General features: G+C 36.9%; 2 protein-coding genes across 6 annotated transcripts in view; both read right to left on the bottom strand.

Moving 5' to 3' along the window:
- The window catches only part of LOC307012812 (uncharacterized protein), a 197,646-nt gene that overhangs the window by 171,850 nt on the left and 2,671 nt on the right, over positions 1-23,125 (bottom strand). The gene's annotated exons all lie outside the window — the stretch shown is intronic.
- Positions 2,259-16,974, bottom strand: LOC307012803 (uncharacterized protein). 3 transcript variants are annotated; one of them, XM_079639984.1, is made up of 9 exons: positions 16,243-16,974; positions 15,341-15,403; positions 10,510-10,572; positions 8,096-8,158; positions 4,795-4,890; positions 3,740-4,069; positions 3,488-3,651; positions 3,238-3,353; positions 2,259-3,161 (listed from the first exon to the last, which is right to left on the bottom strand). In XM_079639984.1, the coding sequence occupies exons 1-9, from the start codon at positions 16,313-16,315 to the stop codon at positions 2,984-2,986; spliced, it is 1,146 nt and encodes a 381-aa protein (XP_079496110.1). In that variant the 5' UTR covers positions 16,316-16,974; the 3' UTR covers positions 2,259-2,983. The 3 variants fall into 3 exon arrangements, with proteins under 3 accessions (XP_079496110.1, XP_079496111.1, XP_079496112.1); XM_079639985.1 differs by lacking the exon at positions 10,510-10,572; XM_079639986.1 differs by lacking the exons at positions 8,096-8,158; positions 10,510-10,572.

Here is a 23,125-nt window from a genome sequence, read left to right as displayed (position 1 = left end):
TATTCCCATAGCACTCAGTAGTAATGATTTTATGTGCTTTTTTAACGATAAAATTGTTACTCTTAGAAACAAAATCAATGACCTCTTGCCTTTGACCAGTATAGTGTTATCAACAGCTCCCAGAAACGTAAGTTCTAATATTACACTAGATAGTAAACTAGAATGCTTTTCAGCCATAAACCTTGAACAATTAAATTCAATGATTCTCTCTTCTAAACCATCAACGTGTATCTTAGACCCGATTCCAACTAAGCTGTTAAAAGAAGTTTTTCCATTAATTAGCACTTCTTTATTAAATATTATGAATATGTCTTTATTATCAGGCTATGTTCCACAATCATTCAAAGTAGCAGTGATAAAACCGCTTCTCAAAAAGCACAACCTCGATCCAGAGGTTTTAGCCAACTATAGACCTATTTCTAATCTTCCGTTCCTCTCAAAACTTCCTGAGAAAGCAGTCGCAAAACAGCTGTGTGATTACTTAAAAAACTATGATTTATTTGAAGATTTTCAGTCTGGCTTTAGAGCACATCATAGCACAGAGACAGCTCTGGTTAAAGTCACAAATGACATTCTAATAGCCTCAGACAAGGGACTTGTCTCTATTCTTGTCTTGCTCGATCTTAGTGCTGCATTTGATACTATCGACCATGACATCCTATTGGAAAGACTAGAGCACTTAGTTGGCATACAGGGAACTGCTTTAGGCTGGTTTAGGTCCTATCTATCTGAACGCTCTCAGTTTGTTCCGATTAACCCAGCTTCCCCAAATTTCTTTCTTTTTGGTGTCTATATACGCCGGGATCCGGAGTCATGGATGATCCTGCGGTCCTGTGTCATGGATTGCGAGTCCTGGATCTTGAGTCGTGGCTGTGGTCCTGAATCATAAGTCCTGGATGGATATCCTCGTGGATTCATCTTCTTATTATACACACATGCATTTCCAAACATTTGGACTACCTATGTTGCAAATGTATTATCTTTTCAATTTACACACGGCATCTATTGCACGTCTGTCCGTCCTGGGAGAGGGATCCCTCCTCTGTTGCTCTCCCTGAGGTTTCTCCATGTTCCCCTTTAAACTGTGGGGTTTCTCTGGAAGTTTTTCCTTGTAGGATGTGAGGGTCTAAGGACAGAGGGTCAAAGGACAGAGGGTCTAAGGACAGAGGGTGTCGTGTTGTCATACTGATATTCTGTACAAACTGTGAAGTCCACTGAGACAAATGTAACATTTGTGATATTGGGCTATATAAATAAACATTGATTGATTGATTGATTGATAAAGGCAAATAAAAACATATCATAGGTTATATCTTAGACACACATAAACTCTGGAATATTCTTTAATTACCCATATCCTCGATTATTTTTCCTTTCGTCCTGAACAAAGTCCTGCTGCAGTCCTGATGAGAGCGTCTCTCTGATGTGACGGTTCAGTAGACTTCTGCTACGAGGTGGAGATGGCATCTTTTTAATCTCCTGTTCTCACGTCATGTTGATACTTCCCAAATAGTTTCAACCGGAACTTGAAAACGTGTGGCCCTTTCACAGAGTTTAATAGAGTCACATATCCAACATATTGGATTTCCTATTAAAAATAATCATATTAACTGCAGTTTGGATCTCCATGGATTTCTAGGCCCCGAAAACTAATGTTTAGTCACAAAAATGCTCTCAATGCCACTTCCTGTCTCTCTCTGAAACTCTGCTCGTGACTAAATATTGAGGCCTGATTTCCTTTTGGTTAATTTTAAAACGTGTTACATCATCGTGAATAAGATTGTTTCTCCTGACTCTTTATGAATCTGTAGAGGCCTACAGCTAAAATGGTCAAAATCAGTTTGGTAGTGTTCATATAGCTGTTGTGGAGGATATCATGAAGCCTTGTTCTGATAGAGGTAGTTATTATATAATTTTAACATGAAAAGGGTCACAGGAGACCTGAACACAATATAGGGTTAGAGGAACTGAGCAGCTTTGATGGACACTGATGCATTGATGAGTTTAAACACTAGTATCACAGTTTATCATCATACACACATCTTACTTAGTGTTTGCTCTTTTTTTGGCCAATTCACCTCCACTTCCTGTCCCTCTCTGAAACTCTGCTGGTGCTGATGTTGACAGAGTGACTGAATATTGAGGACTGATCTCCTTCTATCTTATTTTCATTAAAATGGTTGCACCATGAATTAGATTGTTTCTCCAGACTTGATTAAAGCACTGATGTTTTCAATGAAAACACAAAAACAACAATGTGTGGCAGCACATTTATTCACTGGTGACAACAGAGTTAAACAAGACATTGCTCATAGATAAAAATACAGATAGATACAAATCATCCATAAACTGTGCATCATCAGAATAGCATCAGGGACAGTTTCATCCCACTGGCCAGAAGACTATTAAACACCTGAGCTTGCACTATTTCTATTTGTATTGTTTTTTATATGTATTTCTTATGTCTTGTTAATTTCACTGTTAAGGAACCTGTGATCACATTTTGTTTATACATTACATAATCACCCCGTAGTTTCTAAATGTCATGACAATAAACCTTTGAATCTTGAAAAATAGTTATTTAACAGACTCAGGAACATTGTATTGAGAACAAGTGATGCAGCGCCCTCTGCTGGCTGGTAGAAGCAATACAATCAAATGGTCCAGAGTCTTTGCAATAATCTGCAGTTTAAGCGTTGCATCTCTAAAACAACAGAATAACATTATTCACACAAAACAGTATAACTATTTTAACCATCCATATCTAATAAAAACACCATAACAATGTTAAATAAATACATATTTGCATTCATTTAGCTCAATAGAAATTAAGTCAAACTGAAAGTACATCGATTTTTAAATAATCCACATTATGAGTTAACTTTTGTGTTTTATTGTTTTTATTGAGTTTGTGAAACGTTTCTAGAATTACTGTTTTTATCCTTTTTTTGTTTTATATATTTTTGTTTTATTCACCAGTAATTCATCTTTTTTTCCAAGAGCTTCCAGAAACCTTCTTAGTATGACTGCTTTGTTTAAGAGTTAAAGCCTTCTTCTGACAGATCCATTGTTGTGTTGCATTACAGCGCACTGATAACCAAGTTGTTTTGCCTTTAACAGAGATTGCACAGTGACCTTCAACAGGAGCTGGTATCCAGGAGCTGAGGAGAGAACATGATGTTTAGATAAAGGCTGATAGATGTTATTATTCAAAGTGTTTAGTAACGTGTCTCTTACCTATCAGTCAGATCACTTCCATCAGCCCACTTCCATTTCCCATCTTCAACTCTCAGACCAATCCAGAATCCGTTAGTTCCTGAACTACCTGGGCTGTATTCCTTGATGATGACGTTCTGACAACAGAGAAACAGATATCAGGTATTTACACCGTATAAGTAAATAAACACATAATGACCTAAAGACCCAAAGTGTGTTCAGACCTACAAACACAATTACTTTCTTAATCGCATCATATTAATGGGTTTACCTTTTCAGCAGTCGTATGTGCAACAGCCAGATATGAATTCTTTCCTTTGCAGTCTTCTTGAGCTTCTTCCCAGGTTTTTCGATCAGGAGGCTGAGGGTCATTATACGCATAGCAGCTGGACTCAGTGACATCCCAGCCCTTCTGACAAGGTTGACACTTATCATCTGAAACAACAGAGTCCAAACAATCAACATCATGCCTACCTTTTGAAAATATTGTAATTATGACCTAATATAGAGGATCTGAACATACCGTCATAGCAGTAGGAATCGATGCTCCACTGAGCTCGACTGACGTTGAGCTCATTCCAGTTTGTTGTCATGTTTTGTATTTGCTGTTTCAAGTTCTTCTTCTCAGTCTCCAGCTCCTGTTTTTGTGTTTTCAGCTCCTGGACTTCTGCAGACAGGTTTTTCACGTTGCTCTCTGAGACATTATAGACTTGTGTCAGGTTGCCCAACTGGTCCTCCAGATTCTTGTTGTCCCTCGTCAAGTTTGCATTTTCTAAGCTGAGTTTTGTGTTGATTGCCCGTAGAGTTGAGTTTTCTTTTAACTGGTTTGGATCACTCTCATGAATTAATGTAACTGCAAAATGAGAAATCAGCTTCTTTTATAATCAAGGTTATATTGCAATTTAGATTTTTGTTAATTTGCCTCTTTTGCAAGCTTCTTCCTGTCCGCCTCACGTTAAGTTTTCCGGTCTTTAGACTCAAACTAAAAATCTCTCAGTCCGTCTCAAAGTGTTCTGACTTCTCCAATTCTCAGACCCATTAATATTTCACATGATCTGAAACTGCTTGTCACTGTGGTTTGATGACAACATTACTAAGAGAGGAGTGAAATGGGGAAGTCTTCAAGCCACACATTTTGTGAAATAGCAAGCGCTGGTGGGTAGAGAGTGGGATAAACTCAGAACTTCACAGAGGCTCAGTAACATGAAAGACACATGACATTTGTTAATAAATTGACATTAGATAGACATTCATTGTCGTTTGGGTCTGATCATATGATTTGTTAAGAATAAGAGAAATATAGAATATGTCTTGACTCATCTTTTAATTATTTGTATGCATACTTGTCTGTATTTCCCACTAATGGTGCCTGCAGGTATGTACAGTATAGGAAAGTCTCAAACTAATTAATGTATTCATCCACATGAACGGCTTCTTGATTGATAATTTTGCTTCATACTGTGGCATGTTCATGACTGATATCAAATGGTGTAAACAGATAAAATGGCTGCTCCTATTCTTTACGGTTTGTCTCATGTCTAATTGTGAGATAATGCACTTCCTGTTTTGTGTACTTACAGTAGACGCAGACTCCGATGATGCCACCCAGCAGAATGACACAGAGAATCCCCAAACAACAAGCCAAGTGCTGAAAGCGCCGATGTCCTGCTGAGTCTAAACAACTCAAATGAATCACATTAACTTTCCAAATGAAGATTGGTACCTTTCAAAGTGTCAGTCTCTTTAGTACAGATATTGTGTCACTTTTCAACTAGGACAGTATACAGTATGGTAAATGCAGATGGATCTTTTTTTTATGAGAGTAAAAGGTAAAAGACAGGAAAGGATACCAAGTTGATTTGACTAACTCAGATGCTTGAACCTTATTAGTCAGTCAAACTTTGGAATACAGTTCAGAACAAAGGAGTACATTTGGTCCCCATCACTTACATTGTATGAGAAATGGCCTAAATAAACAAAAGGAGTGATATGGACAGCGAACGATTGTTCAAATATTTAAACAGGCACCTGACTGTTGTTAAAGGGCTGACTTAAATGTAGGGTAGGTAAGAATGGAGAAACCGGCTCGAGTGCGCTAGAATTTGAAAATACACAACCGAAAAAAATCTGCCCCTTCCTTACAGAGCCCCTCCTCCAACACACACGAACGCGCACATGACCAAAGAGGGCACGAGATAAGTTTGTGCACAGATGGAAGGCTGACAGGCAGGTAGGCCATCCAGTTATTTTAGCCGGGCCGGCTCAGGTGATTGGTCGTACTTTTCACAGCGCAACGGCTTCCACAGATGAAATATTTGTATATATTTATTGTCAAAGCATTTAATTTATTCATTGCTATCGGGATGTTAAGAGCATTCCATGGAATATAACAACAAGTGTTTCTGAAGTGAATTACCTACCCCACCTTTAAAGAGTTGTGAACCCATTGTGTTTTGAGAAACTGCTTTATGTACTTTGCTAAAAGTGTTCCAGTGAGAGTTACGGTAGGTCTTGAGTATTAGTCACTCTAACATTATTGCAGTTCAACAAAAGTTCAATCTCAAAATAACCGTTCGCAAGAGATTTCCTAAAAACGAACCTCATATTTAGTCTGATTCATTCACAGTTTTTAACACGTTAATAACGTTGCAGATAAAAGCCCGTAAAAAGCAACAAAACCACTTGATAAAGTTTAGTAAAAGGCAGTGGTAGAATGATACTGAATACATTTAATCAAACTGTACTTGAGGCAACAGCAAAGACTAGTTTTAGCTCTCAACAAGTTTATCTTACCTTTTTTCACCTAGTTAACATTTTGTTTGTATTATTCATGCATATTTTACTAATCACTACCCCCTCAAATGGAAATATGTGTTTACATAAATGGTGACCGAACCGTTTGAGACCCACTGAGATAACTTAAACTAAGTGAACTATCTAAAGACTCAGAGAGTAATTTACCTCACCAGAGCTGTAGTTTTCAGCCTCTCAGTCTGACAGCAAAGGACTCTCCCTCCACCTTGTTGTTGAAACAGCTCCTTATATCCGTTAGCGCAGCTAGCTAGCACCAGATGCTAACAACAATACACGTAACCGGTGCGCGCGCTTTCTCGCTCGCTCGCGCCACACATACACCAACACACACCCTCCCGAGCTTGAATGACACACAGAGACCAATCAAGGGCATTAGTATGATCTGTATGAAAGTGGCAATGTCGGCAGGCCACGTCATGTAGACAGCCAGTCACCCTCTGTGAGGCAGAGTCAGACCCACATTTGCGCTGCATTGCGTTTACAATATATACGTATATTGCCGGCGGCTGAGTACCGGCATTTTACTGAGTACCGGCAAGGTTCCGGTACTCAGTAAGAAGTGCCGGTACCACATGGGTAAAAATCAGAAGTGCCGGTACTGCGTACCGGTGAGTACCGGCCCAATTCAAGCACTGGTAGCGAGGAAAAAAAAGGCTGCCTAACAAAAAAATGCAGAGTCTAACGGGGCGTGGTTTGCAATTCGCCCAGCCAATTGAAATAGAATAGAAATTGGCACTCTTTTATCACCAGGTTCGTACCACCTCTCTAGCAGGGACTGAAAATGGCCAAAAGAGTTCCCGGCACTGAGTAGTCCCGGCGGTGTGAACGCGACATTATTGGTACTAACGGAACTAAAGAACCAAAGTACAAGGGAAACTCCTGCGGTGTGAATGCGGCTATTGACAAACAAGGAACTAACCAAGACAGACATAAAAACCGGAACTTAAATACACACAAGACTAATCAAAGAAACAAGAGACAGGTGAGGAGGGAGGAGAAAACACAGGGGCACAAGGTGAACACAATCAGGTAATCAGACAGGAGGGAAAACAGACAGAAAGCAACAGGCAAGACAGGGGGTGAACACTTTTCAAAATATAACAGGAAACCAAAGACAGAAAAAGACAAGACAAAACAAAACACAGAGGCCGTTTCTCAATCTCGAGGATGCTGGCTTGGTAGTCGCATACTTCCAAGTCACTTCCTTCAGAAACGAAGCAAGTATACTTCCAAGCCACGTCTTCGGAAAACAAAGAAGAATGGAACAGGCTAACAAGTGTGCCACTCTCTCTAACGGTTTCAACATAAACTGTACCGAAAATAAATACCTCACGATGTCTATCTAATTATGAACTTGCTCTACTTTCACGGAACACATTTTTGGTGATAACAAATGCAACAAAGTCACATATTTACCAACACATGTTCTACGCCACTACATACTTACATTTAAATGTGTGCTGTGCTGCGTCGGTTCAGCCATTCTCCGCAAGGGTCTTTGAAATTGGTCCGTGCGCAAAGCATTGTGGGGATTTGAAGGACGCAAAGTCTACTCATGTGCAGCCTCGTAATTACCCCCAAACCAAGGACGTGGCCTCGGTGGAATTCCAAGTATGCTGGAGATTGGAACAGTCCTTCGGCGGCACTCGATGACGTAGTATCCTTGAAATATTGGCTTGGAAGCCAGTTTCCTCGCGATTGAGAAACGGCCACACAGATCGTGACAGACTTTATAGACTTGTGCATACTTTGATTAGAAACTTATTTTTTGATATGTCAAAAATAAACGGGGGATAAGACAGCTTCGTACGTGGGACCATAATTTTTTTATTAGACCAGAATGCCCCGTCTGCAAAACGTTGACATTTGTCACACTGCACACTCCCAACTTTGTAGAGCTTTGTTAGAGTGCTGGTTACTGACAAAGCACCTACAGATATAAAGTTTAGAACAGTTCTTGTGAACTTGTTCCCTTTTAATGATAGTTATAATGGTAAAGTAGTGGTAGTAGTGGTAGTACTCCCAGTTGCAGTAACACCTGAATGCATTTTTTAGTACAACTTACCCTCTTTCTTTGTTTCGTTCTGCACCTTCACGTTATCGTACACAGTTTCCTCCCCTCTTTTTGCTGAAAGGTCAAAGGAAATGCTCAGGTTTTTTTGTGAAGAAATTAAAACGACTTTTAAAGGCTGCTTTAATTGTTTGATATCGCGGAAAATATTTTTTACGATGATTGATTTATTGCAAAAATTCACAGTTTTTTCCTCAAGTGCATTAAAATGGGCGGCTTCAAAATGATGAGATTGTCTTTCAGGTATTGTATCATGGTGTTTAAAAATGGAAACAACATGATACGGGAAACTCTCAACAGATAATTATCTCGCAATTTCCTCACTGGTTTTAAATAGATGTGTTCGTGATGATATATCTCCCCAAACAACAAGCCAAGTGCTGAAACCGCCGTTGTCCTGCTGAGTCTTAACAACAACAATGAATAATATTAATTGACCAAATGAAGATTGGTACCTTTCAAGGTTACAGTCTCTTTAGTAAAGATATTGTGTCACTTTTCAACTAGGACAGGATACAGTATGGTAAGTGTTCCAGTGAGAGTTACGGTAGGTCTTGAGTATTAGTCACTCTAACATTATTGCAGTTCAACAAAAGTTCAATCTCTAAATAACCGTTCGCAAGAGATTTCCTAAAAACGAGCCTCATATCTAGTCTGAGTCATTCACAGTTTTTAACACGTTAATAACGTTGCAGATAAACCCCCGTAAAAAGCAACAAAACCACTTGATAAAGTTCAGTAAAAGGCAGTGGTAGAATGATACTGAATACATTTAATCAAACTGTACTTAAGGGCACATTTGAGGTACTTTACTTTACTTGAGTATTTTCTTTTCATGCCACTGTATGATTTAACTCAACTACAATTCAAAGGTATCATTTTATCTCACTCCAATACATTTATAGTAAGTTAATAATTCAGATGCATTATTCTTTTTAAAATATGTGTTGTTATAAATAAGAACAGATGGACGATAAGACAAACTAGATAATAAATAAACTTAATTGGCATCTGCACATATTTATGTTTATTTAATTTAATTAGAACAATATTTGTGGGTGTTTTTTATGTAATTTTAAACTTGTCTGTGTCGGGTATAAGTAGAGTTTGCTTTTTATACTTACTTACTTTTACTCAAGTAATATTTTCAATGGTGTATTTCTACTTGTAATGGATACGTTTACCACATGGTAACTTTTACTAAAGGACCTGAATACTTTCTTCAACCCTGGTAAAAGGTCTTGGTTTGGCTTAAAATAAGTACTTTTTTGTCACTTAAAACAAGTCAACAATGATTTGAAGAAGAAGAAGATATTTATTTGTACTTAAGTGCACATTTGAGGTACTTGTACTTTACTTCAGTATTTAATTTTCATGCGACTGTATGATTTAACTCAACTACAATTCAAAGGTATCATATATCTCACTCCACTACATTTATAGTTTAATAATTCAGATGCATTATTATTTAAAAAATATAATATGTTGTTATAAATATGAACAGATCTGAAAAACTAGATTATAAAGAAACTTAATTGGCATCTGTATACATTTATTTATTTTTTATTTTATTAGAACATTATTTTTGGGTGTTTTTTCTTTAATTTTAAACCTTTCTGTGTTTTTATAATTACTCACTTTTACTCAAGTAATATTTTCAATGCTGTATTTCTACTTGTAATGGATACGTTTACCGCATGGTATCAGTACTTTTACAAAAGGACCAGAATACCCTGGTAAAAGGTTTTGGTTTGGCTTAAAATAAGTACTTTTTTGTAACTTAAAACAAGTCAACAATGATTTGACATTAAAGATTTGTGCATATTGTGACGACCCCTTCACTAGGCGTGCCATGGTCTCTCTCTCTCTTTGTTTACAGCATTTACCTGATGAGCTGCACCTGGGTCGAAAAGGCTATAAGAAGAGAGCCCAGCTGGATACGTCTCTCTCTCTCATTTCTCTCGCACATTCCCCGTGTGAGCTTTTGGCTGTTGTTTTGGTGTCCACAAAAATAAAGGATTGTTATATTTTCAGACCCTCGTCTCGCCTCCCAGCTTTTTGTTACAGCCCAAGAGCCGGGTTGTAACAATATTTTGATTAGAAACTTATTTTTTGATATGTCAAAAACAAACGGGGGATAAGACAGCTTCGTACGTGGGACCATCATTTTTTCATTAGACCAGAATGCCCCGTCTGCAAAACGTTGACATTTGTCACACTGCACACTCCCAACTTTGTAGAGCTTTGTTAGAGTGCTGGTTACTGACAAAGCACCTACAGATATAAAGTTTAGAACAGTTCTTGTGACCTTGTTCCCTTTTAATGATAGTTATAATGGTAAAGTAGTGGTAGTAGTGGTAGTACTCCCAGTTGCAGTAACACCTGAATGCTTTTTAAATACAACTTACCCTCGTTCTTTGTTTCGCTCTGCACCTTCACCTCATCGTATACAGTTTCCTCCCCTCTTTTTGCTGAAAGGTCAAAGGAAATGCTCAGGTTTTTTTGTGAAGAAATGAAAACGACTTTTAAAGGCTGCTTTAATTGTTTGATATCGCGGAAAACATTTTTTACGATGATTGATTTATTGCAAAAATTCACAGTTTTTTCCTCAAGTGCATTAAAATGGGCAGCTTCAAAATGATGAGATTGTCTTTCAGGTATTGTATCATGGTGTTTAAAAATGGAAACAACATGATACGGGAAACTCTCAACAGATAATTATCTCGCAATTTCCTCACTGGTTTTAAATAGATGTGTTCGTGATGATATATCTCCTCAAACAACAAGCCAAGTGCTGAAACCGCCGTTGTCCTGCTGAGTCTTAACAACAACAATGAATAATATTAATTGACCAAATGAAGATTGGTACCTTTCAAAGTTACAGTCTCTTTAGTACAGATATTGTGTCACTTTTCAACTGGGACAGTATACAGTATGGTAAGTGTTCCAGTGAGAGTTACGGTAGGTCTTGAGTATTAGTCACTCTAACATTATTGCAGTTCAACACAAAAGTTCAATCTCAAAATAACCGTTCGCAAGAGATTTCCTAAAAACGAACCTCATATCTAGTCTGAGTCATTCACAGTTTTTAACACGTTAATAACGTTGCAGATAAAACCTCCGTAAAAAGCAACAGAACCACTTGATAAAGTTTAGTAAAAGGCAGTGGTAGAATGATACTGAATACATTTAATCAAACTGTACTTAAGGGCACATTTGAGGCACTTTACTTTACTTGAGTATTTTCTTTTCATGCCACTGTATGATTTAACTCAACTACAATTCAAAGGTATCATATATCTCACTCCACTACATTTATAGTAAGTTAATAATTCAGATGCATTATTCTTTTTAAAATATGTGTTGTTATAAATATGAACAGATGGACGATAAGACAAACTAGATAATAAATAAACTTAATTGGCATCTGCACATATTTATGTTTATTTAATTTAATTAGAACAATATTTGTGGGTGTTTTTTATGTAATTTTAAACTTGTCTGTGTCGGGTATAAGTAGAGTTTGCTTTTTATACTTACTTAATTTTACTCAAGTAATATTTTCAATGGTGTATTTCTACTTGTAATGGATACGATTACCACATGGTAACTTTTACTAAAGGACCTGAATACTTTCTTCAACCCTGGTAAAAGGTCTTGGTTTGGCTTAAAATAAGTACTTTTTTGTCACTTAAAACAAGTCAACAATGATTTGAAGAAGAAGAAGATATTTATTTGTACTTAAGTGCACATTTGAGGTACTTGTACTTTACTTCAGTATTTAATTTTCATGCGACTGTATGATTTAACTCAACTACAACTCAAAGGTATCATATATCTTACTCCACTACATTTATAGTTTAATAATTCAGATGCATTATTATTTAAAAAATATAATATGTTGTTATAAATATGAACAGATCTGAAAAACTAGATTATAAAGAAACTTAATTGGCATCTGTATACATTTATTTATTTTTTATTTTATTAGAACATTATTTTGGGTGTTTTTTCTTTAATTTTAAACATTTCTGTGTTTTTATAATTACTTACTTTTACTCAAGTAATATTTTCAATGCTGTATTTCTACTTGTAATGGATACGTTTACCGCATGGTATCAGTACTTTTACAAAAGGACCAGAATACCCTGGTAAAAGGTTTTGGTTTGGCTTAAAATAAGTACTTTTTTGTAACTTAAAACAAGTCAACAATGATTTGACATTAAAGATTTGTGCATATTGTGACGACCCCTTCACTAGGCGTGCCATGGTCTCTCTCTCTCTTTGTTTACAGCATTTACCTGATGAGCTGCACCTGGGTCGAAAAGGCTATAAGAAGAGAGCCCAGCTGGATACGTCTCTCTCTCTCATTTCTCTCGCACATTCCCCGTGTGAGCTTTTGGCTGTTGTTTTGGTGTCCACAAAAATAAAGGATTGTTATATTTTCAGACCCTCGTCTCGCCTCCCAGCTTTTTGTTACAGCCCAAGAGACGGGTTGTAACAATATTTTGATTAGAAACTTATTTTTTGATATGTCAAAAACAAACGGGGGATAAGATAGCTTCGTACGTGGGACCATCATTTTTTCATTAGACCAGAATGCCCCGTCTGCAAAACGTTGACATTTGTCACACTGCACACTCCCAACTTTGTAGAGCTTTGTTAGAGTGCTGGTTACTGACAAAGCACCTACAGATATAAAGTTTAGAACAGTTCTTGTAACCTTGTTCCCTTTTAATGATAGTTATAATGGTAAAGTAGTGGTAGTAGTGGTAGTACTCCCAGTTGCAGTAACACCTGAATGCTTTTTAAATACAACTTACCCTCGTTCTTTGTTTCGCTCTGCACCTTCACCTCATCGTATACAGTTTCCTCCCCTCTTTTTGCTGAAAGGTCAAAGGAAATGCTCAGGTTTTTTTGTGAAGAAATGAAAACGACTTTTAAAGGCTGCTTTAATTGTTTGATATCGCGGAAAACATTTTTTACGATGATTGATTTATTGCAAAAATTCACAGTTTTTTCCTCAAGTGCATTAAAATGGGCGGCTTCAAAATGATGAGATTGTCTTTCAGGTATTGTATGATGGTGTTTAAAAATGGAAACAACATGATACGGGAAACTCTCAACAGATAATTATCTCGCAATTTCCTCACTGGTTTTAAATAGATGTGTTCGTGATGATATATCTCCCCAAACAACAAGCCAAGTGCTGAAACCGCCGTTGTCCTGCTGAGTCTTAACAACAACAATGAATAATATTAATTGACCAAATGAAGATTGGTACCTTTCAAAGTTACAGTCTCTTTAGTAAAGATATTGTGTCACTTTTCAACTAGGACAGTATACAGTATGGTAAGTGTTCCAGTGAGAGTTACGGTAGGTCTTGAGTATTAGTCACTCTAACATTATTGCAGTTCAACAAAAGTTCAATCTCAAAATAACCGTTCGCAAGAGATTTCCTAAAAACGAGCCTCATATCTAGTCTGAGTCATTCACAGTTTTTAACACGTTAATAACGTTGCAGATAAAACCTCCGTAAAAAGCAACAGAACCACTTGATAAAGTTTAGTAAAAGGCAGTGGTAGAATGATACTGAATACATTTAATCAAACTGTACTTAAGGGCACATTTGAGGCACTTTACTTGAGTATTTTCTTTTCATGCCACTGTATGATTTAACTCAACTACAATTCAAAGGTATCATATATCTCACTCCACTACATTTATAGTAAGTTAATAATTCAGATGCATTATTCTTTTTAAAATATGTGTTGTTATAAATATGAACAGATGGACGATAAGACAAACTAGATAATAAATAAACTTAATTGGCATCTGCACATATTTACGTTTATTTAATTTAATTAGAACAATATTTGTGGGTGTTTTTTATGTAATTTTAAACTTGTCTGTGTCGGGTATAAGTAGAGTTTGCTTTTTATACTTACTTACTTTTACTCAAGTAATATTTTCAATGCTGTATTTCTACTTGTAATGGATACGTTTACCACATGGTAACTTTTACTAAAGGACCTGAATACTTTCTTCAACCCTGGTAAAAGGTCTTGGTTTGGCTTAAAATAAGTACTTTTTTGTCACTTAAAACAAGTCAACAATGATTTGAAGAATAAGAAGATATTTATTTGTACTTAAGGGCACATTTGAGGTACTTGTACTTTACTTCAGTATTTAATTTTCATGCGACTGTATGATTTAACTCAACTACAACTCAAAGGTATCATATATCTTACTCCACTACATTTATAGTTTAATAATTCAGATGCATTATTATTTTAAAAATATAATATGTTGTTATAAATATGAACAGATCTGAAAAACTAGATTATAAAGAAACTTAATTGGCATCTGTATACATTTATTTATTTTTTATTTTATTAGAACATTATTTTTGGGTGTTTTTTCTTTAATTTTAAACATTTCTGTGTTTTTATAATTACTTACTTTTACTCAAGTAATATTTTCAATGCTGTATTTCTACTTGTAATGGATACGTTTACCGCATGGTATCAGTACTTTTACAAAAGGACCAGAATACCCTGGTAAAAGGTCTTGGTTTGGCTTAAAATAAGTACTTTTTTGTCACTTAAAACAAGTCAACAATGATTTGACATTAAAGATTTGTGCATATTGTGACGACCCCTTCACTAGGCGTGCCGTGGTCTCTCTCTCTCTTTGTTTACAGCATTTACCTGATGAGCTGCACCTAGGTCGAAAAGGCTATAAGAAGAGAGCCCAGCTGGATACGTCTCTCTCTCTCATTTCTCTCGCACATTCCCCGTGTGAGCTTTTGGCTGTTGTTTTGGTGTCCACAAAAATAAAGGATTGTTATATTTTCAGACCCTCGTCTCGCCTCCCAGCTTTTTGTTACAGCCCAAGAGACGGGTTGTTACAATAATTTGATTAGAAACTTATTTTTTGATATGTCAAAAACAAACGGGGGATAAGACGGCGCAGCTTCGTACGTGGGACCATCATTTTTTCATTAGACCAGAATGCCCCGTCTGCAAAACGTTGACATTTGTCACACTGCACACTCCCAACTTTGTAGAGCTTTGTTAGAATGCTAGGGTTACTGACAAAGCACCTACAGATATAAACTTTAGAACAGTTCTTGTGACCTTGTTCCCTTTTAATGATAGTTATAATGGTAAAGTAGTGGTAGTAGTGGTAGCACTCCCAGTTGCAGTAACACCTGAATGCTTTTTAAATACAACTTACCCTCGTTCTTTGTTTCGCTCTGCACCTTCACCTCATCGTACACAGTTTCCTCCCCTCTTTTTGCTGAAAGGTCAAAGGAAATGCACATGCTCAGGGTTTCTTTGTGAATAAATGAAAAGGACTTTTAAAGGCTGCTTTAATTGTTTGATAAAGCAGAATAATTGCCTTACGATGATTGATTTATTGCAAAAATGCACAGTTTTTCCCTCAGAGTGCATTAAAATGGGCAGCTTCAAAATGATGAGATTGTCTTTCAGGTATTGTATCATGCCATTAAAAAAGGGAAACGACATGATACGAGAAACTCTCAACAGATAATTCGCAATTTTCTCACTGGTTTTAAATAGATGTGTTCGTGATGATATACCTCCAGTGTGAGTCGCTAAATATAAATTAAAATACCCAACAAATGACCATCAGTTTGAATCTTTTTAAGAGTTAAATAAATGTTAATTGAAGTTAAACTGAAATAGGATGAGGGGTTCAAAGGTTTCAAACTACTCTAGATTTAAAAGTGTTTTTTCAATGTAGAGCTTATTCCTACCAAATATTGTCATTGATGAACCAAGAAAACTCATATTATTAAAAACCTGCGATGGTGAGTTTTCTTGGTTCATTTAGTAGAGAAAAGTTTGCACTCAACATGTGATTTTGAAAAACATCAATGCAAATGTGCTGATTTAGTTAAAAATATATTCTTCACCCATAAAAAATAAAAAATAAAACAGGTAAATGATTTACAGATTTTTCATGTTTCTGGTTTCACAATTAAATGACAGGACATTAAAAAAAGCAACTTTCTTTGGATTGAAGTAGTCAACTTTGCATTGATCACATTAACAAAGAGGCTCTGATTCAAAATCATCAGCAGGAAGTGAAAGTTGTTAAATAACTAAACTTACCCGCAGGTGGATGATTGTTGCCGGCTTTGAAAACAACCGAAGCGTAGTTCACCTCCTCCTCTCCCTCCGCCATCACTACAGCCGCTCTGTTGAGCCCTCTCTGACTCGTAGACGGAGAAGTCTCTGGACATCGCAATATGAGAACAGGTAGTTTCCTCTCTTCTGTTGAAGTCTATCTCTCAGCCTTCAAATTAAGCACTTCTGCTTTTGGTCGAGAAGTTCATTTGCATCGCTTCATGTGAGTGAACATGGACCTTAGAAATAAATAGTGTGTTCTTGTTTTATGGAAATATAATCTTCCATAAAAGACAAGATTACAAAGGGCGCCCATGCAGAACGAAGGGGGGGGAGTTGTTGATAAGTAACTTTGAGCTTTAGGTGTTTGCTCAGGATCAGGAAACTGAACGCACGGTAAACAAATGAAGGCAGCTCCAGTGGTACACACTATTCCTCCACTCCTGTCTCGAAATTAGTGGCACACTTTCTAACACTTTATTCATACACTCATCAATACTAAATACGGTCATAAAAGAAATGTCCAAAAATACAAAGTCCAATATGTGTGTCACTTTACTTTAGGTTAGTTTTAGTGCTCATATTTGCATGTGTATTACTGATGTCTCTCCCATGGGAGACTTTAAGCTTTCCTTTTTCACAGTCTCTGCAATGTCCATATTGCTCCTGTTCTAGGATATGTCTCCACACCAGTTGTATGCATGACTTTGCTTATTAGATCTTAAACCGAATAAATAAGTGCTTAAGTGTTATTTTGATAAAGCTAAAATATATGTATTTGTACTAAATGTATTTCTTGTCCTTGGGTTCAAAGATTCAAAGGCTTTAATGTGTCCAATGCACAAGTGTACAAGCTACAGTGTAGTTTTATGCAATACAAATCTGAAGTCTCAGACTCCTCCAACAAGGCTACATACAATATACTTAAGACATACAAAGACTGCAAGAAGAACTATAAATACAATTGTGCAAAAGAGTGGTGCAAGTCAAAAGCGGAACAAAGTTAAATAGAATGATAGACAGCAAATTAAATAATGTACAGTGGGTTCAGAGAGTTAAGGATTAAAGTTTGCACTGACTACATTGTCTCCGAATGCCTGATCCTGAATACCTGCGTTCCACAGGGACACGCTCCCTTCATGTTCTCTATACATTCAAATGAAGAAAAATATGACAGCAAAGACCTGGAATATTATTTTGACCCTCGTTGCCTGCATTCAGGATGTTTATAATTCCATAGTTCAACAGATGATTGTGAAATAAGCCATTCTGAATAATAGTGACTATTACTTGAGGTACTTTTTGATGCTAAAACCTTTATATTGCACAGTATAGCTTGATTAGAAGGTACAATATTTGTCTCTGGATTTTAGTGGAGTGGAAATATAAAGTGGTAGGAAACGGCTTTCAGCAAATCACCAATCAAAGCACCTTCACACCTGGTTGATTAGCCGCTTTCACACCAAGTACTTTGCCGCACTTAGTATCTAATGGAACTAAAGAGCTGATCGCGTTCACACCGGAATAACCTTCCTGAGGGAAGATTACGCAAATGAAGCCGCTGACGTCACTTCTTCTTTTTTTACATTACATTACATTGCATTCAGCTGACGCTTAATAAGTGCATTCGACCAGGAAGACACAAACTTGAAGACAACAGAATCATATAAGTACATCAGGTTTCATAGAGCCAAACATTTCAAGTGCTACTCAACTGGCTTTAGATAAGCCAGTCCTTTATTAGTATATAAGTGCTTTGTTAGTAATTCTATCGCTCGAAGTGGATTTTGGGTTTACTGGCAGGCCGCAAATAACTTCACGGCGTATACTGCCACCCGAACTCCCCGGCCGGAAGTCCCCGGAGTTGGGGACTTGCTTCAGTAGAAGCTGTTGGGACTCCCAGCAGCAGTCAATTCCCAGAACGCTAACACCTCCTCATCTCCACCGCTTCCATGTTATTTTTGTTGTTGCCATAAGTTAGTTTCTCTCCGTTGGTGCGCTGGGCTAATGCTAATGCTAATAATGCTGATGCGAGGAAATAAAATGGCGGCTTCACAAAAACTTTTCAGAGTTTTACGGGGCGCGGTTTGTAATTCACCCAGCCAGAAATTGGAACTTTTCTCTCCCCAGGAAAGTACCACCTCTCTAGCAGGCACTAAAAATGGGGGTAAAAGTTCTCTGAACTAAGTTCTCTTTTTGGTGTGAACGCAAAATTCCAGGCACTAACGGAACTAAACGGTAAAAGTACTCCGGTGTGAAAACGCCTAATGGCAGCTTCCAAGTTCTAGATGTGAGTAACGGTTCCAGTTTTCCAGTCAAAAATGTAACTGAAACCCTGCACCTTTTTGTTGGCAGTTAAAGTTGGAATAATATCATGTTTATTAGCCTTTCTTTGTCCTTTGTATCTGATTAAATCTGTCCAATTTCATTATGTGAGCATGTGTACAAAAGAATACTGCATTGTTATCAACAGGTATTGCTAACGATGGCTCACACAGTCAACTCGATTAACCAAGAAAATACAAATAAAAACAAGCTAACATGGAAAAAGACAGGTATAAAATACAATTAGAAAGTTACATTTCAGGGTAAGATATGATTCATTATTTGCTTTAATTAAAGGCAGGATCCTAAGAGTTTGGGCCGACATGCAGTTTTATCCAAATATCTGGAGGATTTTACACTAGACTCTGCTTCTCTTTTATTAGTTTTAACTCTTGGGAGAGAAAGTAAACCTTTCCCAGGAAGTGAAGCAGGCCACTCACTCTAAATATCTAGAAACAGTCATTGACAATATTCTCAACTTTCAAAGTAACGCAGACTCCGGATAGACAATTCCCTCACAGGAAAGTGGCTTCATTGGTCACAGGAACAAGCCGACCAGGTGTTGCTAATATCTGATTACTTCAAGGTTCTTTATTGTCAAACATACAGTAGCTACAGAGTAATTATGTCGTTGAAAATCTTAGGTCACAGGCTTCTCCAACAAAGCAACACAATAATACAGATAAGCAGACAATATTAAAACAATATTAAAGTATATTATATTAAAAGTAGTAAAAAAAAAAAAAATAGATAATTTAAAAAAAAGTGGAATAGTGCAATACGAGTCTATATACAAGTTATTGGAATGATATATTAGATCATATTGAAGTTGAAGTAGAGCTAAGCTACCCGTGGGAGGATTGTAGTTTGGTTAGCCACAGCTAACTAGAAAGAGGCAGTTGAAAATAAAGATCAAATTTGCCATAAAAATGATAACAACATGAAATAAAAAGCAAAAAAGAAGGGCCCACAAGTTTAAATTTCATCCATAAACCATAAAAACAGAATGTCCTAAGAGTTCGTTCCTGTTACGGCCCAGGATTTGTTGTTTTGTTTTACAGCAAAACCCACAAATGTAAATAGATAGACCTCTTCGCAAATTTAAATGAACTTTCAGGAAGCCACAACAAATACCCTGTGTGTGTGTGTGTGTGTGTGTGTGTGTGGTATTTGGCTGGCTGTGTGTGTGTGTGTGTGTGTGTGTGTGTGTGTGTGTGTGTGTGTGTGTGTGTGTGTGTGTGTGTGTGTGTGTGTGTGTGTGTGTGTGTTTTTTTCCCTTTTTGTTCTTCTTGTGTGTCAGTCATCCACACCAATCAGAAGTGCTGTGCTCCTGTTAACCAATCAGAAGTGGCCCATGATAGAAGGTGATAGACAGATTGATCCAATCACCTGCCAAGTATTTTTGAAAGTGCCGGCCCTTTCCAAATGGCTTCCAATGGAGCTCTCCTAGATGGTGAAACAAACCGTCTGAGTCAGGTTAGTAATGCTCCATCACATGTTTCTATTACAGGGTGAATCTTAAACTGAAGCTTGACTTTAAAGCAACCCAATGGAAGTGTCACGTAAGTTTAGTTCTTTCACTCGTAGCTCGGGCTGCGGGGGTGCTAGAGACGGGAGCACGTTGATACGACCTTCCTAGCCGGAGATATGGCCGCATTTTACAATAAACTTCCGTTGGGTCGCTTAAAAACATGCATTTTGCAAATTGAATCGTGTGTGTGTTGCGTTTTTTTTATTTTTTCTGTTTGTTTTTTGTCTGTAATTATTTTAAGCTTACATATGTATTCTGCATGTTGTATATCTTGTAAGTTATTGCTGTTATCTTATTTTTATTTGTATTGTGAACGTTTAGTTTAGAACCTATAAGACAAGTTAAATATAGAATGATCTTATCTTCTTTAAATAAAAAGGATAAAGTGCAATAAAAGCTGTAATCCATCCCCGTACGGGGCAATACTTTATGGTTTCCATGGTATTATTATTAAAACATTTTGGTGACCTTATCCTTTAACGGCAACCTTATGGCTCAAAATGTCCTATGTGTATTTCTAAGGTCATATCCAGTCTCTACAACACAGCCATTGTTTTTATTTCTTTTTTATGTGACCTTCCATGACCTTTCTCACGTTTTGTGCAATAATATATTGTGCAACTGTACTGTGTTTACGCAGTAGGTACAGAAATAATTTTTGATTGTCACTTCATGAATTAGGCAGCTTGAAAAGAGGTAACGTATCTAAAAGCAGTTTCGGCAACTTACTTCTGGGTATTACTATTTTATACTTGAAATATTCAATTCCTCGCTGTAGGTGCTGTATGAATATGTCATTTTAAATTGTGCAGACACTTGCTGTGGTGTAAGTAACTAAGAACATGTATTCAAGTTATGCACTTAAGTATCATTTTGGGGTACATTTCTGCTACGTTCTAATTTACTTGTAGTTACTTTTAACATAAAGACTCTTGTTAACATGTCCGGCAGTGGCTCAGTCAGTACTTGGACTGGGAGCCGTAGGGTCGCCGGTTCAATTTCCCGACCAGACCTAAATATGGACTGCTACTTGGAGAGGTCCCAGTTCACCTCCTGCCCTGTCGTGGTGCCCTTGAGCAAGGCACCGGACACCCCCCTTCCCCCCTGACTCCCATTGCTCCCCGGGCGCTGTGCAATAGCTGCCCACTGTTCCTAGTGCTAGACTCCTGGTACTAGGATGGGTTAAAAGCAGAGAACACATTTCACTGTGTGCTCTGCATGTGAGACCATTACAGAGGGCTTCATCTCTCCCAGTTCTTCTTCTATATATATATATATATATATATATATATATATATATATATATATATATATTCTACTTTTTAATTTACTCCATAGTGACTGAATAAAACAATATTCCATATCATATAAAACACATTAATAAAAAACATTCTGCACAATGAGTACTTTTGCTTTTGAAACGTGAGTACATTTAGCTGATAATACTTCTGTACTTTTACTTAAATAACATTAAAAACCAGGACTTTTACTCTCAATGGAGTATGTGTAGATTGTGGCATTAATAGTGTTTTATTGTTAGAGTTTATAGATTTGTTATCCTCACGGCCTACAGTATATTCTCTACTTTTTAATGCTGTTTTAATTCTACTTTGAGATGTTTAATTTCCAGTATTGTTTATTTCTACTTGTGTGCAATGCCTTGTTTTGTTTTTATGCTGCTGCACTGAAAAATGTGCCAATTTGGGTTCAATAGAGTACTTCTTATCTCTTATCTTATTTGTACTTCCACTTACGTAACGGATCTGAGTACTTTTCCACAACTGGATAATTGTGTATCTTAACAAGCTTTAGAAAAATAACATCTTCCGGATAAAGTAATTATGTACAGCTAATCATATTTGACAGTAATGTGTTTTTCAAAGCTGCTGCCAACTTGCATCCTTATACAAGTGGCTTATAAGCTCATACTTTTAATACCCAATTGCCTAACTGCCAAACCACAGAAGGATTACTAATGTATTTCCTTAGCAACACGAGCCTCGGATTAAACAATGACAGTGACTGCAAATATTGTTTGAAGAAAAAACAGAACTTCCAAACGGCTGTGGTGATACTTTCATGAGCACTGCCTCTTTATCAGGAGGAAGTTTTCAGACCTGTCCATATTTAGTATAGGTTAGGATCTGTAATAAAACTAGCCGTGGAGGAAACCTACCTCAAAGGCATTTAAGCGTGTAAAAATATGTTAGATTTAAAAGACAGGGCTCGACAGTAACGGTTGCCAGGTTGCCATTGGCAACCATTCGGAAAAAATGTCAACCACTTCTTGACCTTTGGTTGCCATCAGTGGCAACCAGTTTTTAACATAAAGAAATAAGGACAGCAAACAGCTAAATGTTTTCCCCAAAATAGATAAATGTTAATTATTTGTTGTATTAAGAGTGATATTTAATTATTGTTGCGACCAGTCGGAACCTGATACTTAAGTTGCGCGTGTATTGGTGTGATTACGGAGCCAGAAAGCGATGCACGTTTACTCGCCGTGTGTTTGTTTTACAAAAAATGGCGAAGCAAATGAAGTTGTTTGACTTTGGGGTAAAAAGTTTAGCCAACCCGTCAACATCTCAAACGAATGTTCAAAGTGATTCAACTGATAAAGCGCAAGATGAACCCGAACGAAAAGCAAAGAGGAAATGTGTAAAGTCTTGGGAGGCGAAATATATATGTACATTCTGCTCCGTTGTGCATTCACTTCCGGTAAAAGTTCCTTCAAAATAAGAGTCCTGATTTTATTACTACCAAAATAAAAGTGCAAAACAAAACTTTACCATAGAAAAATATTGGCATAAAAATATAATCACTTCTATAAAAAGGTAACACATTTGAAATATAGTTAGACATATTAAAGGTAATTTACAGCATTAATAATTAATATCTAATTCTTAACTGTGAATGGTTTTCATTTGTAATTCATTTAACATTAGAAATGTATTAATCTGGCCAACCCAAGACTTCGATGCTGAAGGGCCAGTTGATCTATGGTGGGGGTCA

This window comes from Notothenia rossii (assembly GCF_949606895.1).
Source record: "Notothenia rossii genome assembly, chromosome: 7".
Classification (NCBI taxonomy): Eukaryota; Metazoa; Chordata; class Actinopteri; order Perciformes; family Nototheniidae; genus Notothenia; species Notothenia rossii.
This window is presented reverse-complemented; position numbering and strand designations above follow the sequence as displayed.